An 18,604-nucleotide genomic window follows, 5' to 3' on the forward strand; every position below is an offset into this window, starting at 1 on the left:
GTTCTGAAAGTCTTTCCACATTGAGTACATTCATAAGGTTTCTCTCCAGTGTGGATTCTCTCATGTATAGCAAGACTGGACCTATTTGTGAAAGCCTTTCCACACTGATTACATTCATAAGGTTTCCCTGCAGTATGAATTTTATGTTGGCCAATGAGCTTTGAGTTTTGGCTGAAGGTCTTTCCATCTTCATTAAATATATAAACCATTTTTCCAGTATAACTTTTCTGATGTGTAATGATGTCTGAACTCAAGCTGAAGGCAATTTCCTGCTGATTACCTTGATACATCTGCATTTCGGGAGGCTTCTCAGAAGACTGCATATGTCCGACCTTTTCAGCAAAGCATTCCCTATCTTCACCATACTGAAAACACTCATTTCCTGAGGTCATTTTCTTACATTGAATTAGGACTGAATATTGTCTGAAACCTTTTCTATCTTTATCAGATTCACAGTGATTATTTAGATTTTTTTCTATCTTGATATCCAAGTTACAGATTTCTCTCAAATTCAAGTCACAGGGACTATCACTCAGGTATCTTTGCTGGTGAGATTCTTCCACAGAAATGCTTAGCTTTGTGGTAGGCTCATTCACTTCAGACCTTGTCTGTGCATCTAAAGGAAACAAAAACATTTATAGACACACGGATATAAATAAATCTTCTTCTCTCCATTGAAAGAAAGTAAACTGACATATTCTATCCCCCAGTTAAAAAGAGTTTTCAAATTTAATGGGAAGAATCCATTAATTGAAAATGTTATTAGCTCACATCTACAGGATGATTTAATTTACAAAGAACTTCACAAACAATAACATTGGATCCTCACAACAGACTGACACAAGCAGGATGGGATTCTCATTACCTTTTACAACTGAAGCCATGAGCTCAGAACAGCCAACTGACATGACCAACATGCCTAGGTGAGGCTAGAACTCAAATCCTAGGACTGACCATGCTCAATCCGTAGCACTAGATTGCCTTACTCCACTTCACTTGCAATCTTTTACTGAAATGCCTTTTGCTGATTATTCTTTTTATTCTGTTATATTCAGGAAAGCTTTCTGTTTTTCCATATTGACCAGCTTTAATGCATTATCATTTTCTCATCCTTTGTAAATTTCATGTTAAGCTAAGAAATGGGTTTACATTTTTCACCTGTCATTAATTTTCAGTGTTGTATTCAACTTTTCCTATATTCTATTCAGATCCATAGATATTATGCCATTCGTTGCACATATACTTAAAACTGATATTACTTCATTATCTACAATATCTTTGAGCATAATGTAATGTCTCTGGTGATCCTTTTTAATCTAATTAATGGTTCATGAACACATTGGGGATTAATGATTATGGTCTAAGAGAGCTGAGCTAAAAATTCTTTAGTGGCACCTTAAGCAGTAAGTAATAGCCCAATTCTGTTACAAATATATTTTTCCTCTGGTTCAATAATTATGTGCATGTTTGAAATATAAAAGGTTTCTTTATGCAGGGATTCCAAATAGTCATGACTAGGCATACAATCAATGATTTTGGTGTTTACACAGTGATTACATCAAACTTTGATTCCTTTTGACTAAGTAAAACATATTCTGCTTCTCAAACTGTCATCAAATAGTTTCTAAACTGCCAGGAAAGTCTGACATTCAAGCACAAATCAACGCCTATCAGATGATCACATGTACGCACGTACCCTCACTCAGTATCTATAGTATAATGCACCAGAGTAGCTCCCTCATTCCAGAGTCACCCTGTAATTGTATCTCATCCGTGTTGTAATCATCAATCAGGAAGGTACAAATGTTTGTGTTCTTGCAGTGCAGAGGGTAGCGTCTTTGAAAAACATGCTCACTAGGCATGGGCATTATAAAACATCTTGAAACCATCAAAGACCATCAGAACCATTCTACATAAAAACCCCATATTGTCTCTCATTGTAGAGTGAAGGCTATTTTTAAAATTCGAACTTATTTTCTTCCACTGCAGATTCTCAAAGGAAGGGGCTGGCAACACAGGTCAGTCATCTGGCAGAGTTTCAGTGAGAGTGTAGCCAACGTACCAATGGTAGAAAGAAGAAACTTATGTCGAAAGAGTACTTTCCTTAAAAACATTGTTTTATATAAAAGCATTGTTTAAAAAAAGAAGCAAAACAGGAAAATGAATTTCAAGGGAATTTATCATTTAATACACTTCTTGTCATTGCAAATAAAAAAATAAATCTTATATATTAACTACTGATTCATTTTGGTGACTGGTTTGTGGGCTAAAAATAAAAAATGAATTTCCATCCCTCAGCAAGAAAGCCTATAAAATTCTCTTGCCATTTTCCATGTCATCTATGTGTAAGAGAACATTTTCACTGTATTCTGGTTACAAACCAAAATTCAAATGGAACAGAGAACTGGGCCTAGCAGTCAAGAAGACCTGAGTTCAAACCCCACCTCAAACACTTATTAGCTCTGTGACCTTGGGCAAGTCACTTAGCCTCTTCTTGCCTCTGTTTCCTCACTTATACAACGGGGATAATAATATCATCATATACCTCACAGCATTTTGAGGATTAATGAGGTAATGTCTGAGATAAAATAACTTTTGTTGTTGTTTTTCTTATTAGACTAGAAGCAGAACCACATTGAAGACTGGGTTTGGCAGCTGTTGAAACAACGCAAATTTTTGTTCAGGGAAAAAAGTTCGACTATGAAATGAATTTCATTACGTTTAACAACTTCCAAGTTGTAACTTATATGATGAAAAATGCTATTCATATTCAACAAAATCTGTAAAATAAAGAAATTTAACTTGATGTCTTACAGGTAATAAGCAAGAAGTCTTACTGTATTTCTAAAAAATTCTTATAGAAAGCCCTATATTAAATTTTTAACTATTTATTCTTACAATATTATCATTTGTACTTTGTTTTCATTTAAGCAGAATAAGATTTTACATTTTATAATAATACACTGTAATGAAAGCATAGATTTGGAGCACTGAGGTGCAAAAGTTTTCCCGGTCATTATTGTAGGAATTAAGTGCAAAACTAATATGAATTATGTGGAGCAGTTTAAATGCCTGGGGAGTTTCACAACACACCTCTTGTTACTGGTGAACGAGGTTCTAAGAACAAAAGATTTTGGGAGCCACTGCTTTGAAGTTGGGTATTCATTGCACTTATCGATGTCGCTACAATATAAACTATTCTACTGGTTCTGTTCACTTATCTCTATATTTGTTCAGATAATTCTTCCCAGTTTTCTCCGAAACTGTGCCTTTTATAATTTCTTAAGGCTCGACAATCTTCCATTATATTGTCAGACCAGCATTTATTCAGTCATTTACTAATATATGGGTACCATCTTTGTTTCCAGTTCTTTGCAACAATAAAAAAAAAGCAGCTACAATTTGTGTCATGTCTTTAAATCCTTTAGTTGACAGGTTTATTAGTGGTTATGGGTCAAAGGACATCCAGGTGAATGAGTGTGGGGGCAGAATTCCAAACTGTGTTACACAATGAAATCCCTTCATTTTAATGCTGGGCGAATCCTTGTTTCAAGTTTGTTTCTACACAACATGTAATAGGATTCTGCTTCCTAATGCTTTCTGCTACTCTCCTCCATTATTATGGATGAATTCATCCCATGCACACTTAGGACAATTTTAAGTTTGTTTGTTTTTTGTTTTGTTTTGTTTTTGTAGGCAATTAGGGTTAAGTGACTTACCCAGGGTCACACAGCTAGTAAGTGTCAAGTGTTCGGTCTGACTTCAGGGCCGGTGCTCTATCCACTGTGCCACCTAGCTGCCCCAATTTTAAGTTTTTTCCATAATATGCTCTTATCCTCTTTTCCCTGCCTCAATCTTTAAAAACAAAAAAACAGATGAGGAAAAGGAGTGGGATCAACACTAGATATTTAGAACAGAAATGGCATGATCCTCACTCCTTACCCCACCTTTTCATCCATCCATTATAATCCTAGATGACTGGCTGTAACACTACCTAAAAGTCTCCTTTCTTTTAATCTCCCCTAAATAAAGCATCTTCTATGGTGGAAACATTTTCCATCTGGAGGCAGCTGGATGCCATAGTGGATAGAGCACTAGGCCTGGAGTCAAGCAGATCTGAGTTCAAATGCATATTCCAACACTTGTTACCTGTGTGACACTGGGCAAGTCACAGTACCTCTGCTTGCCTCAATTTCCTGATATGTAAAAAGGGGATAATAATGACACCAACTTTCCAGGGTTGTTGTAAGGATCAATGAGACATTTGTAAATCACTTGACACATAGTAGCATCTACATAAATGTTACCTTTTATCATTAGTATTTTGATTTTAATTATTTCCTCACCACTCTGCTCTCCCTAAACTGCTCTTATCCTCTCATCTTCTATTCACTTATTTCCCTATTATATATATTTCCATAACAAAACACCCTCCTTTGCTTAGATCAGCTAAGAGTGAGGTTCCTGATCAATTGTTTCTTCTCAAACCACCTCTGTTTGTATGCCAGGCTGTGAGCTCCTCGACAGCAGGGCCAATCTTTTGACTTTATTTGTATCCTCAGAGCTTAGCACAGGGTCTGGAACACAGTAGGTGTTTAATCAGTGTTTACTGATCGACATCCCAGGAATGATACCAGGATCCAACCCTTGTTCCCTGGACTCTGGTCTCTTGCTTAATTATCAAATGCAGGTTCTAGCCTCAGCCCTATTTCTGGCTATTTCTTGCATCTTATCACCCAAGGAGTTACCTTTGTCTGGTTCAAACCTGGATGGAACCTGACCAGAGCAAATGCGGGAGATCACAAAGATTTCGAGGTTGCTGGGCAGTTTGGTACTATGGGATGCCTGGGACTTTCTAACTTTCAGGGAAAGTTTTTCTGAAAATGGAGACAAAGAGTCGATCACTAAGGGCCTTAGGTTGATGGCTTTTGCAACTCTCAGCCTTGGATAATTACTTCCAAGTAAGGCAATGGTCTTCCTTCCTACCCGCACGCTGCTGAATGGAAATCAGGAAAACAACTTGGCAGGGTCTACTCCATAATTTAGGTTACATAAATTCTGTTAACTGCTCATTGCAGCAGGTAATCCTTTAACATCTTCCTGACTCACTATTCCACTCATCACAGGGTCTTCTCCAAATCTTTTCATCCTTCCCCAATCCTTCTTTTTGGTGTACTCTCCTCCTACCTCTCTTAGCTGAGAACCTGACCTCACATTTCACTGAAAAATTAGACATTTGCCAAAAGCTCTCCTTTTCTTCCTTCGCTCCAGTCTCCCATTAAGAGATGGCTCTTCTGCTTGCCAAGGCAAACTCTTTTACTTGGATAAATGATCGCAATCTATCCCATTTAAACCCTCTCAGGTTAAGCTCTTACCTCCTCATCATGCTGGTAACTAACGCATTGACTGGGGTAGTCAGAAGCAAAACACTATTGAGGAGGGACTGGGTGAAGGGAGAAAGAGAACAGAATAAATGGGGGGGATAGGATGGAGGGAAATACAGTTAGCAATCATAACTAAAACTGTGAAAAATTTTGAAGCAAGTTTCTCTGATCAAGGCTTCATTTCTTAAACATATAGAGAACTGAGTCAGTTTGGGAAGTGATCAAAAGATACAGTCACTTTTCAGATGAAGTAATCAAAGCAATCTATAGCCATATGAAAAAATAACTCACTACTGATTAGAGAAGTGCAAATTAAAACACTTCTGAGGTACTACCTCATACCTATTTGGCTAATAGTACAGAAAAGGAAAATGATCAGTGTTGGAGGGATGTGTGAAAAAGGAGACATTAATGCACTGTTGGTGGAGCTGTGAACTGATGCAACCATTCGGTAGAGCAATTTGGAAAGATGCCCCAAGGGCTATAAAACCATGCACGCCCTTTGGGCTAGCAATACCACTACTAAGTCCATATTCCAAAAGACATTTAAAAATACCACTACTACGTCTGCATCCCAAAAGAGATTTAAAAAAACAAAAAGGAAAAGGATCTATGCATACAAAAATATTTATAGCAGCTCTTTTCTGGGGAAAAAGAATTAGAAATCGAGGGGATGCCCATCAATTGGGGAATGGCTGAACAAGTTGTGGTATGTAACGATAATGGAATACTATTATACTATAGGAAATGATGAGCAGGATGCTCTCCAAGAAACCAGGAAAGACTTCTCCGAGCTGATAAAAAGTGTAATGTACCATATACAAAGCAATAGCAATACTGTAGGATGATCAGCTGGGAACGACCTGGCTTCTCTCAGCACGACAACTCTGAAGGACATATGACGGAAAATGCCGTCCATCCCCAGACAAAGAACTGAGGGTGTCTGAATGCAGACTGAAACAGACTTTTTTTACTTTATTTTTCCTGAGGATTTTTTTTGGTCTATGTTTTCTTTCATAACATGACTATTATGACTATTATGGAAGTGACTACACATCTATAACGGATATCAAATTGCTTGCCTTCTCAGTGAGAGAATTTGGAACTCAAATTTTAAAAATGAATGTTAAAAATTGTTTTTACATGTAACTGGGGAAAAATAAAATACTAAATAAGAATAAAACAAAATAAAGCACTGACTGACCCCATATCCCTAAGTCTGTTCTACCTTTTGATGGGAGGGCTGGAGGGCAGAGTGCCAAACTTCTCCCAATGCCTTCCGTTACAGAGAAGTAATTGCACCTTTGGCTCACTCTATTCTGCATCTACCACTCTGCCTTGTTTCAACTGCACAGAACAAGACACCTCCACACCAGGTATGCCCTGCTTTCCTTCTCCTTCTCCCATTCTTTCTTACATCCTTTTGTGTTTTTTCCCCACTCCCGTTATTTTGTAAGCTCCTTAAGGGCAGGGACAGTCATTTTTTGATTAATTATACCCCTGGCCCTTGGCATGATGCCTGGCACAGAGTAGGTGCTTAAAAATGTTTATAAGATTATGTTATTAGATGGGGTCTTTTACCTCAGAATATTCCATTTTTCATTCCCATTTTCTCCCATTAATTTTCATTTGTTTTTTGTTTTTTTAGGCAATTGGGGTTAAGTGACTTGCCCAGGGTCACACATCTATTAAGTGTCAAGTGTTTGGTCTGAGGCTGGATTTGAACTCAGGTCCTCCTGACTTCAGAGCTGGTGCTCTATCCACTGCGCCACCTAGCTACCCCTCCCATTAATTTTCAATCTTTCTCTCTATTGGCTCCTTCCCTAGTGCCACAAATAATACCAGGTCTCTTGGATACTCAAAAAAGCCTCACTTGATCCATTCACCCCCACTAGATATTGTATCTTTCTCCCCTTTCACTGCTAAAGACCTAGACATGACCATCTACAACTAGTGCCTCCAACTCCCTTCCTTTCACTCTTTGAAACTCTCTGCAGTCTGGCCCCCAACTTCCTTGTTCTACCAAAACAGTTCTCTGTGAAGTTATGAACCATCTCCAAATAGCTCAATCCAATGACCTTTTCTCAATCCTCATCTTTCTTGATCTCTCTGCTACTTTTGACATCATCAATCACCCCCCTTTTCGTGGACGCTCTCTTCTCTAGGTTTTAGGGATACTGCTCTCCCCTGGTTCTCCTCCCATGTTCAAAAGGAAACTCCTTATCTTTTGACCTACCTTCCCATCTTCCTTTTTGACTGTTGCTATCTTGGGCACCACCCTGTCAATCATCCAGGTTCATAACCCAGGTAATCACCCCACACACTCACAACCCACAATTCAATTCTTTGGAAAGTTCTGTTGACACTACTTTTGTAACCTTTCTCCCATACACTCCCTCTCTCCCAACACTGCCACTTTCTTGGTTCGGGCCTGTATAACCTCACACCTGTGGTACTGAGCTTTCTTGAGATTTCTTGTTGGTCTCCCTGCCTCAGTTCTCTCTCCAGTCCACTCACTCCTCCACACAGCTGTCAAATCCATCTTCCTAAATAAAGGACACTTCTGACCATGTCACTATCTACTCAATAAGCTCTAGGGGCTCTGGTTGCTAATGTCCTTCATCCTCTTCCTTTCCAGTCTTCTTTCACCTTACTCCCTCTTCATATGTGATAATCCAGTCAGTGGTACAGGCCTCCCTTCTTTTCCTTATATAAGATTCTCCATCTCCTCACTCCAGATGTTTTTCTTGGCTGCCCCTCATACCCTGAATGCCCACCCCAGCCCCCCTGAAGTCCCAGCTAAAACCCCACTCTACCATAAGCCTTCTGCAGTGCTCCGTGACCTTTGTGCCTCTCCTCTCTTGATTAGCTCTAATTTATCCTGGATGTGGCAGGTCTCCCCATAATGGTTTGCATGTTGTCTTCCCTACTAGACTGTGAACTCTCTGAGAACAGGGGCTGTCTCTTGCCTTTCTTTGTATCTATGGCACTTAGCACAGTTTCTGGCACATAGGAGGTACTTAATATATGCTTGTTGACTTGAAGAATATCTTCCTAGATATTCTCTAACGGGACAGCCTCAATCCTTTTTGGATGCTTTCAGGAGATTTCCACATCCCAAAATTCTAAACAATGACTTCTTAAAGGAAAACAGATTTATCAGGAGAAGGGAAATGAAAGGCCATGGTGTCCAAACTCCTAATTTCACAGAGGGGAAAAACTGAGGCTCAGAGGTTCAGTGACTTTCCCAAGATCATACTGCTCAAAAGCATCTAAACAAGAATTCCAAGTCAGGTCTTCCTGCCCCAAGCCTAGCATTCCCTTCACTACAACACAGATGCTTCTGGTGATAACAGCCCTCATATACCTGCTTTCATCTCACTCACCTGGACAGGAGTTCCTCAGGTCAATCTGATCCAGGATCCAAGATGCTTCCCTTTCCTCAAAATGTGAGATCAAATCTTCTCTAAGAACTGGAATTCCTTGACATGGGGAATAAGGAAGGAGAGATGATGAAGTGAAACTTAGACTTTACTCCTCTTTAGGGAAAGGGGACATGAAAGTAAGGACCACAGGAGGGCTCCCAGGACTCCTCAAGGATGGTTGACATGATATTTATTGTTTAGAGCTTGGAGGTAGGGGGGAGGTAGGCAGGAACAAGAAAATTCCATCTTTGTCTACCTCCTTTATAGAAACATGGTTGCATTCCATAGTTTCCATTATCTGGAAACTGGAACCTGATACTAATTCAGTAGTGAGAGTTCTGGGTCTGGAGTCATGAAGACTTGAGTTCAAATTTAGCTTTAGACCCTTAGTAACTGTGTGCCCCTGGGCAAGTCACTTAACTTCTGTTGCCTTAGTTTCCTCAAGTGTAAGAGGGGGTAATATCAGCACCAAATTCACAGGGTATTGTGAGGATCAGATGAGATAAAATTTACAAAGCACTCAGCATGGTGCCTAGCGTACAGTAGGTCTATGTAAATGCTTATTCCTTCCCCTTCTTTTCCTACCATCTGTGCTAGAATTTGGGGGAAGAATGAAGGAAGAATGAAGATATACAGAGCAGGAGTAGGAGTGATCAGTTATAACTTTACGCTCGTTAAGAACAGCTCTAAGACTAGACCCATCCCAAGGAGGAAGGGGTGGCCTTGGTGAGGATGGAGTTCCCTTCACTACCCTTCTTCAAGGAAAGGGCGCACAATGAGTTTTCTGAGATCTTGCAGAAAAATTCATTTTGCCAGCAGGGCCTCGGCCAGATAATCTGAGAGATTAGTTCAAAGTCTGAGATTCTGTAACCCTTGTTTGCTGTGTAACATGTAGCCATAAAACAGGAAAGAGACAGCCTCAGGAGCAACAAAGGACAGTCCCAGCTTCCTAGCACAAAATGCAAAGACCTTATCAGGAAAACTAAGCAGCAGGAGGACCCTGTTGAGAGACCACCACTTTCGCCTTTCTAATAAGTGATAAATGCTCAAACCCTGCACGAGAGGGAGGGAAAGAAGACACTCCTTTGATGGCAGATTCAGAGTTCCCAGGGGAAGTTGTGCTTACCCAGGGAGAGCAGGTTCTGGGAGTTTTCCAGCATCACCTCCTTATACAGCTCTTTCCGAGAGTGGTCCAAGAGGCCCCACTCCTCCTGGGTGAAGTCCACAGCCACATCCTTGAATGTCAGTGACTCCTAACCATCAAAATTCACAAGACTTAGAGCTGAAAGAGACTGCAGAATTCATCCAGTCCAACCTTCATCAATTTATAGGACGAAACTGAAGCACAGAGAAGGGGTTTCCTAAACATCAAATGATTTATGATTGTCAACAACAACACTTAAAACCATAGTCATTAAGAGCCCAATGGAATACTGAAAAACAAAATTTAATATTTGCAGTTGGAAAAAAGTTAACAAATATCTTACTATGAAATGATTCTTCCTGTGGAATCACAGAGAAGATATGTGCTCTATAAAATATCTCATGTCTTTGCTTTATGATTGCTTTCACTTCTTAATGACATATTCATTAATATTCATACTGAATTATACAGAATGAGAGTAATTATGATGGGGAAAGGAGGTTTCCTTCATTTATTCAAAATGTAACATTTCATTACTTGGGGTGGGAGTTTGAGCTAATTCACGAGAAAGCCATTACCAGTTTATGAGAAGTAAGTTTTCTAATTATACCCCTAAAACTTTAGATCACTGGACATCAAGAGTCAGGATAACAGATTAAGAGGCAGACTGCTGGATGAAATACACGAGAGTGGCCAAATGTGAAAATGTCTTGATACTTGAGAATGGTCATCTATTTTTTCAACTTGCTACATGTAGAACACGTTTGGCCAATGCCTTCTTATTTGATGTGCTCTCATTTCATATCCACCATTTCCATTAGCGTTATGATGGATTTATTTAGAGGTCCTATTATTTATCGGGAAAGAGGTAGTGCAGTGGACAGAACACTGGGCATGGAGTGAGGAAGACCTAAGTTCAAATCTGGTCTCAGACACTGACTAGCTGTGTGACCCTAAGCCAGTCATTTAACTGTATGCCTCCATTTCTTCATCTGTAAAATGAACTAGAGAAGGAAATGGGAAACCACTCCGGTAGCTCTGTAAAGAGAACCCCAAATGGAGTCATGAAGAATCAGATGTGACTAAAACAAATGAACAACAACAAATTACTTGGGAACAATTCTTTATCGTGTGGATAAAACTATCTTTTGATCATTTCATTTTTTATTATTTTAATTACTTCCTTAACACACTTGATTTAGGACTTTTTGAAATCCCTATTTCTCCTTTAACTTCCTTTATTTATAAATTATTTAACTTCTGAGTAATTAAGGCATTTATGGGTCTTTCCCCAGTTTTGGAGATCCCCAAGAATTTACCAACCTTTCCTTTTCTCTAGGGTCTCTTGAGCCACAATTCTTCATTGCACAGTATCTATTCATCATATGGGCCCTCACTACAGGAAGGCAGTACTTTTATTGATTGCTCATTCATGTCCAATTGATTCTCTAACTCATTCACGATAGAAGCTGTTGCCAACCTCTTCCTTCTCAAACCTCCCACATATATCCTTCACCACCATGGGGAGAAGTCATGAACTTCAAGCTTCCTTTTAACATCTCAATTCTCACCCGATGCCACTACCTTTGGACTTCTCTGAAAGTGGTGTCCCCCATTCTCCAGGAAGCTTATTGTTGGGATGGCATCTTCCTGTTACATCTTAGCAGCTTTAGTACTTGACCTCGTCACTACCTCCAGCCACCCTAATTAGAGGGTGGGGCGATGAACGCCAAACTTCCACTGGAGGAGAGGGCTGAGCTCAGACATTTCTTTTCTCACCTGGCTGCACTATTTTGGGACTTCTGACTTCTCCATCATGCCCCAGTGTCTGGTGTGTTCTCCCCTGCCCCCTTGTGGGCTTCTTTTCATGTGTTCTCTTCCCCTTTGAGACTGTAAACTCCATGAGGTGAAGGACTGTTTTTCTTTTTTGGTATTTGATTCCTCAGTCCTCAGCATAATGCCTGGCATATCATAAACACTTAATAAATGTTTACTGACTATTGACCACCCAAACACTCTCATCTGAGTATCTTGTCTCTTATTTTAATTTAAAAATTGAGGCTATTCAGTGTGAATCACCTCTGATCACAACTTGCTTTCAGACATCTCAAACTGGATGTCCAGTAGATATCTTAAATTCAACCTATCCAAAATGGAATATACTATTGTTCCCTTAAGGTTCCCCCACCCTCCTACCCTCCCTATTACTGTTAAGGGCAACAGCAACCTCCCAATTCTTGAAGCTCACAACTCAGGTGTCATTCTCAACTCCCACCTCTCGTTGCCCCTTATCCAGTCTGTTGCCAATACCTATTCATTTCGCTTTTGTAACATTTTCCAAACAAACCACCTGGTGCAGACCCTCATCACCTCATCCTTAGAGTACAGCAATAGCATGCAGCTGGGTTGGCCTGCCTCAAGACTTCCCCCACTCCAATGCTTCCTCCATTTGGCCGATAAAGTGATTTCGCTAGATTTCAGGTCCAACCATGTCATTCCCCCACTCAATAAACTCCAGTGGCTTCCTATCACCTCCAGGATCAAATACAAAATCTTCTTGTATTCAAAGCAAGCAATTATGCCCTAAAAATCACCTGCTTTTACAGTCTTCCTGTACCTTATTATCCAGAACCTACTCTAAGATCCAATGATACTGGTCTCCTTGGTATTCCATAAGAAAGACACGCCATCTCTAGGCTCCACACATTTTCTTTGGCTGTCCTAAATGGCTGGAATTCTCTGCCTCTTCATTTCTGTCTCCTGGCTTCTTTCAGGTCCCAACTAAAATCCCACTGGCATTGCCTCAGATAAACTGAGACCTGGGAAGGGCCTTAGGTTAAAAAGACCACGGTCCCCCACTTCATCTGGTGTCATCGCCAGTCATCTTGACATAGGCCTTGCCACTGGACTCAGATGCCTCTAGAGGAGAGTGAGACAGCTCTGCCTCACTTAAATCCAATTCACTTGCAAGTCAAGACGTCACCGTGCTGACGTCATCTCCTTTTCAAGAACAAAGAAGGAACAACAACAATAACCTGCCTCCCACAGGAATCCTTTCCCAGCCCCTCTTAATTCCAGGGCCTTCGTTCTTTTAATTATATCCTATTAATCCTGACTATGGCCTGCCTGTACGTATTTGTTTGCTTGCTGTCTCACCTATTAGACTGTGAGATCCTTGAGGAGAGAAATTTATGTTTGCTTTTCTGCATAGCCACGCACTCGGCACAGTGCCATGACTGTCTTTGGTCTAAGAGAGACGGGCAAATGACCATGCTTTTATTAAGAAATGTGCTGGCCTAAAATGACTAAATAACCCAGGAACTATGTCTCTCTAACCTTTTTAATTGCCACACCTGGTCCCTGAAACTGCTGGATCCTTCCCCTGTCCCTACACTGTCTCTAGCTTTTACGGACACAGATGCCTAAATGCTGTCTCCCACATTAGACTGTGAGCTCCTTGAAGGCAGGGGCTTATTTCTCCTTCCTTTGTATCCACAGGAGGTTTGAACAGGGCCTGGCACAGAGGAGCCACTTTCTAAAGGTTTACTGACTTGAGCTAAGAAATGGCAAATGGGGGGGGGATTCAGAGAGCCCTGGGAAGACTTGTGTGAACTGAGGCAGAGTAAGTGGACCAGAAGGACCATGTGTGATCTGAGTACAAGACTGCAAAGGAAAACAGCTGGGGAAGATGTCAGGGCTCTGCTCTGTCCAGAGGGGGAGGGGTGTGTGTGTGTGTGTGTGTGTGTGTGTCTGTGTGTCTGTGTGTCTGTGTGTGTGTAATGCAAAAAGAGAGCAAAGAAATGATTTCTATGTAACAGAGAAAAATGAATGAAGTCAGTTGTAATGAGGGAGAACATAAAAATCAAAATCATGAGGGCAGAAAGTCGGGTGGAAGTTATTACTAGAGATGAAAAAGAGCTCATGAAACAGTTCAAAACACAGTCGAGGGCAGGGCAGTGTTGTTTCTACTGTCTTCTATTTCAGATGTATTTTTTTTTAAAGAAACAATAATTAAGTAAGAGACATGAGCAGTTTCATAGACAATCTTCTGCATCTATGGAAATGCCCACCTTTGCTGATGGTGATGGAGACTGGGGCTGCCCCGCACTCACCTGCCATGGGGGTCTTAGGGGTCCGGGGGCCATTCCCTCAGGCTCCGTGCTTGGGCCAGTTCTTGGTCCTCTTCAGGGGAGGGAGAAGGATCTGGGGGGAGACGTCGCTGCCTTCACTCCCAGGCAGGGGGCTGGCCTACGAGGATTTACAGAGGGTGAGACCCCTGAGGAGTCCCAAAGCCCCTGTCACTGCCCTTGGGGGAGAAAGTCCAAACAGAAGAGAAGGGCAGTAGCGTGGACACGGTGACCACTTTCTACTCTCTCTTATTCCTTCTCTTCTGTCCCAATTCCCTCACCCATCCTTCTACAGATACCCAGGAAGAGGTTTCACATCCCAGATGGAGGAAACCAGTCAGAGTCTCAATGGCTCCTGAATCCGAACTCTCATTCCCACTAAGGCTCTGGGTGAGGTCTGAAGGTTGGGCTATGTGACCGACTGGTAAAGCAGGAGATGGTGCCCCAGGATATTTGGGATGTGATGAACAAGAAGCAGAGGCTGCAAGCTAGCCCAGGAGCCAGGCTTGGAAGGGAAGCATGATTCTGGTGTCCTCGTAAAAAACTCACCAAGAGGGGGGCAGCTAGGTGGCTCAGTGGATAGAGCACCGGCCCTGAAGTCAGGAGGACCTGAGTTCAAATTTGGCCTCAGACCTAACACTTGACACTTACTAACTGTGTGACCCTGGGCAAGTCAATTAACCCCAACTGCCTAAAAAACAAAAACAAAAACAAAAAAGAAACTCACCAAGAGGTCAGAACGGAAGGACTGAGGCCAAATAGAAAGGGCATCCAGCAGAAGTAGGGTCCTGGTTGGAGTCCTGACTCAGACCTACAGCCAGTCCTCAACTTTCACAGGATAACATTCCTAGAAACAGCAAGAAAGTAAAAAACAAGAATGTTGACACAGTGAACTTACGGGAAATAGGAGCTTAGGCTCATGCAGCCACCAAAACTATGATCTTTCACTAGAGATTGCCAAAAATACACTTTTCTGCATGCAACTCTTAATAACGAAATATTAATTATGATAATCTATACTTTTCCTAACCCAGTAACCTGAAATAACCCATAAAATTCAGTACACAAAATAAAATTGGTAACATGCAAAACATTTTCTCTCGCTAGTTAATTCCTTAGAATTGTGTAAACTTTTGTGCTAACATCTCAATTTAAAAAGAAAAATTGTTTTGGACAACATTCACTTATCATAAATACTGTACAGCAAATAAAATTCTTAAAGCAAACACTTTAAACGGGAATCTTACCTTCCACTGTGTCAGATGGCAGCATGAGGATGTTATGCTGTGTACTACACAGCTGTAAATCTCTCTACCTTGCCTACCCTCTGAAAACCAAGGCAGAAGTTGTGGGCACTTGCATCCCCCCGCCCAGCTGGCCAGCACCCAGCATGGTCAAATCCATGTGCCCGTTTCCAGCCACTTTAAAGAGATTCGGTAGCCCTGGGAGCAGAACCAGTGCTAATCAAGAGCTTCCCAGGGAGAACACCATCCCCCTCCTAGCAAAGCATCCCAGCTGGGTTCCTTTCCTCCTTTCCTCCCACAGCTCCCCGAACAGTTTGGCTCCAGGAGGACCTGGGAGGAGGCAAGGAGGCAGCCAAGTTTCCCCCAGCAACTTCCCCACTTGCTCAAGATATACCAAGACTGGGAAGATATCTAATTTACCTAATTGTAGTATTTTGGAACATTTTTTTCTTAAGCTTGTATTTTTAAACTTAAATTTATTTCCTTACTTTGTATATATTTGTTTACATGTTATCAACCCCATTAGATTGAAAGCTCCTTGGGGCAGCTAGGTGGCGCAGAGGATAGAGCACCAGCCCTGAAGTCAGGAGGACCTGAGTTCAAATCTGGCCTCAGACTAAACACTTGACACGTACTAGCTGTGTGACCTTGGGCAAGTCACTTAACCCCAATTGCCTCTCACACGCACACAAAAAAAAAAAAAGAAAAAGAAAAGAAATTCAGGTTTAAAAAAAAAAAGGTTGTAAGCTTCTTGAGGGCAGGAACTGTCTTTTGCCCTCCCTTTTTTTTTTTAAATTCTCAGGGCTTAGCAAAGTACCTGGTACTCTGAGGGCCCTTAGTAAATGTTATTGATTACTGTAGTTGAGTCATTTCAGTCATGTCCAACTTACGGAGTTTTCTTGGCAAAGATACTGGAATGTTTTATCATTTCCTTCTCTAGCTCATTTTACAGAGGAGGAAACTGAGGCAAATAGGGTTAAGTGACTTGCCCTGGGTAACACAGCTACTGAGTGTCTGAGGTCACATATGAACTTAGGCCTTCCTGACTCCAGGCTCTCCATTCTATCTGCTGCACCACCTAGATGCCCCTTTACTGACTGACACCCTCAAAACAACCTTCAGAGGCGGTAATACTATCATTATCCCCATTCTTATAGATAAGGAAACTGGGGCAGAGGTTAGATGAGTTGCCCAGAGTTACACACCTAGTAAAGGTTTGAGGTAGCATTTGAACTCAGATCTTCATTACTGCAGACCCAGTTTTCTATCCACAGGGCTACCATATAGAGACATAAAGAGTAGAGAGATGGTAATCTCATAGAGGAGAACTAGCTAATTGGTGCAGTGGATAGAAGGCCAGGCCTAAAGTCAAAAAGATTCACCTCCCCGAGTTCAAATCTGGTTGTGTAACCCTGGGCAAGTCACTTGACCCTGTTTGCGTCAGTCCTTATCTGCAAAATGAGTTAGAGAAGGGAATGGCAGACCACTCCAGTATCTTTGCCAAGAAAACCCCAAAGGAGGGCATAGAGAGTTGGAGAGGACTGAAATGACTCAACAACAATCACATGGGGGAAGGCACTAGCAGCCGAGGGATCAGAAAAGCTCCCAGAAAAGGGTGTCTTTTGAGCTGAGTCTTGAAAGAAGCTAAGAATTCTTTATTTTTAAAACGTATGATGAAGTTAATGAATGCCGCTGAAGGGAAAAACATTTCCATAAACAAAGTAGAAGAAAAACAGGATTGATCATAGGTGAAATCATCAGTTGCTATTATATGGCTGTCCTTCATTCTCGAAGAGAAACAAAATGATGTCACTATGTTAGAGCCAAGTTACAGTGTGTCCGACTGCGGCTGATCAGATCAATACAAGCTCAGAATACTCCACCACAGATTGGGTATAAATAGCCCACGCGAATATTTGGGGTAGATTTTCTAAATTTGCACATCTCCCATTTCTTTTGAGCTACCTGAATTCTGGTTCGCTCATGGAGCACAGCGCCTCCTCTGATGGGGGCACACCATGCTGGACGGTCCTGTGCCAGTGTCTCCCATGTCACACAATCAATTCTGAAGTTCTTAAGAGACACCTGGAGAGTGTCCTTGTATCACTTTTTCGGACCACCATGTGAATGCTTGCCCAATGTGAGTTCTCCATAAAATAGTCTTTTAGGCAAGTGAAGGTTTGGCATTTGAACAATGTGGCTAGCCCATCAGAGTTGCACTCTCTGCAGTAGAGTCTGAATGCCTGACAATTTACTTTGCAAAAGGACCTCGGTGTCTGGTATTTTATCCTGCCAGGTGATCTTCAGAATCTTCCTAAGATAATTCAAGTGGAACTGATTCAGTTTCCTGGCATGGCGCTGGCATACTGTCCAAGTTTCACGTGCATACAACAATGAAAACACAAGAGCTCTATGGACCTTCAGTTTGTTAGGCAGCCTAATACTTCTTCTCTCCTATATTTTCCTTCAGCGCCTTCCAAATACTGAGCTAGCTCTGGCAATTCACATATCAACCTCTTTATCAATGTGTACATCCCTAGAAAGTATACTACCAAGGTAAGTGAACTTATCTACAGTATTCAAAACGTCTCCATTTGTTGTAACCAATGGTTGCACATGTGGATGGTGTGACGCTGGCTGATGGAGCACCTGTGTTTTCCTGGTGTTAACTATTAGGCCAAAATTAGCAAAAGCAGCAGATAACTGGTCCATACTTTGTTGCATCTCACTTCAGAGGCCGCACTGAGTGCACAATCATCTGCAAACAGAAATTCATGCACCAACACTCCCTCCACTTTCGTCTTGGCTTGTCGCCTTTTCAAGTTAAAGAACTTACCATCTGTGTAGCAGCTAACCTTGATGAATGTTTGTCTTCATTGAAGGTGTTTAACAACATGGCTGAAAACATCATGCTAAAAAGCATGAGAGTAAGCACACGGCCTTGCTTCCCACTGGTGACTGGGAAAGCATGAGACCACCATCCAGAACCCAGGCAAGCAGGCTATCATGAAACTGACATACAAGACTGATGAATTTCTCTGGGAAACCAAATTTTGACATAATTTTACATAAGCCTTCATAACTGACAGTGTCAAAGGCCTTGGTCATATCCACAAATGTTGTGTACAGACTTCTGTTCTTCTCTTGGCATTTCTCCTGGAGTTGTTGGGTGGCAAACACCATATTGACCATTCCTTGGCCCTTTCTGAAGCCACACTGGCTCTCAGATAGATGACCATATCTCAGGTGAAGGATCAGCCTATTAAGGAGAACTTTGGCA

The 18,604-nt window shown here is 41.4% G+C and overlaps 1 protein-coding gene across 1 annotated transcript in view; it reads right to left on the bottom strand.

Moving 5' to 3' along the window:
* The window catches only part of LOC114041217 (zinc finger protein OZF-like), a 43,692-nt gene that overhangs the window by 1,320 nt on the left and 23,768 nt on the right, over positions 1-18,604 (bottom strand). Inside the window, exons 3-7 of the mRNA XM_027859569.1 lie at positions 14,808-14,927; positions 14,066-14,201; positions 9,936-10,062; positions 8,771-8,866; positions 1-616 (exon numbers count right to left, since the gene is read on the bottom strand). The exon at positions 1-616 is cut by the window's left edge and continues 1,320 nt beyond it. Coding sequence (XP_027715370.1) covers positions 1-616; positions 8,771-8,866; positions 9,936-10,062; positions 14,066-14,098 — 872 coding nt within the window. The 5' untranslated portion in view covers positions 14,099-14,201; positions 14,808-14,927. The remainder of the gene's footprint in view (positions 617-8,770; positions 8,867-9,935; positions 10,063-14,065; positions 14,202-14,807; positions 14,928-18,604) is intronic.

This window comes from Vombatus ursinus, unplaced genomic scaffold (genome assembly GCF_900497805.2).
Source record: "Vombatus ursinus unplaced genomic scaffold, bare-nosed wombat genome assembly UNPS02014170.1, whole genome shotgun sequence".
In the NCBI taxonomy this organism is placed as follows: Eukaryota; Metazoa; Chordata; class Mammalia; order Diprotodontia; family Vombatidae; genus Vombatus; species Vombatus ursinus.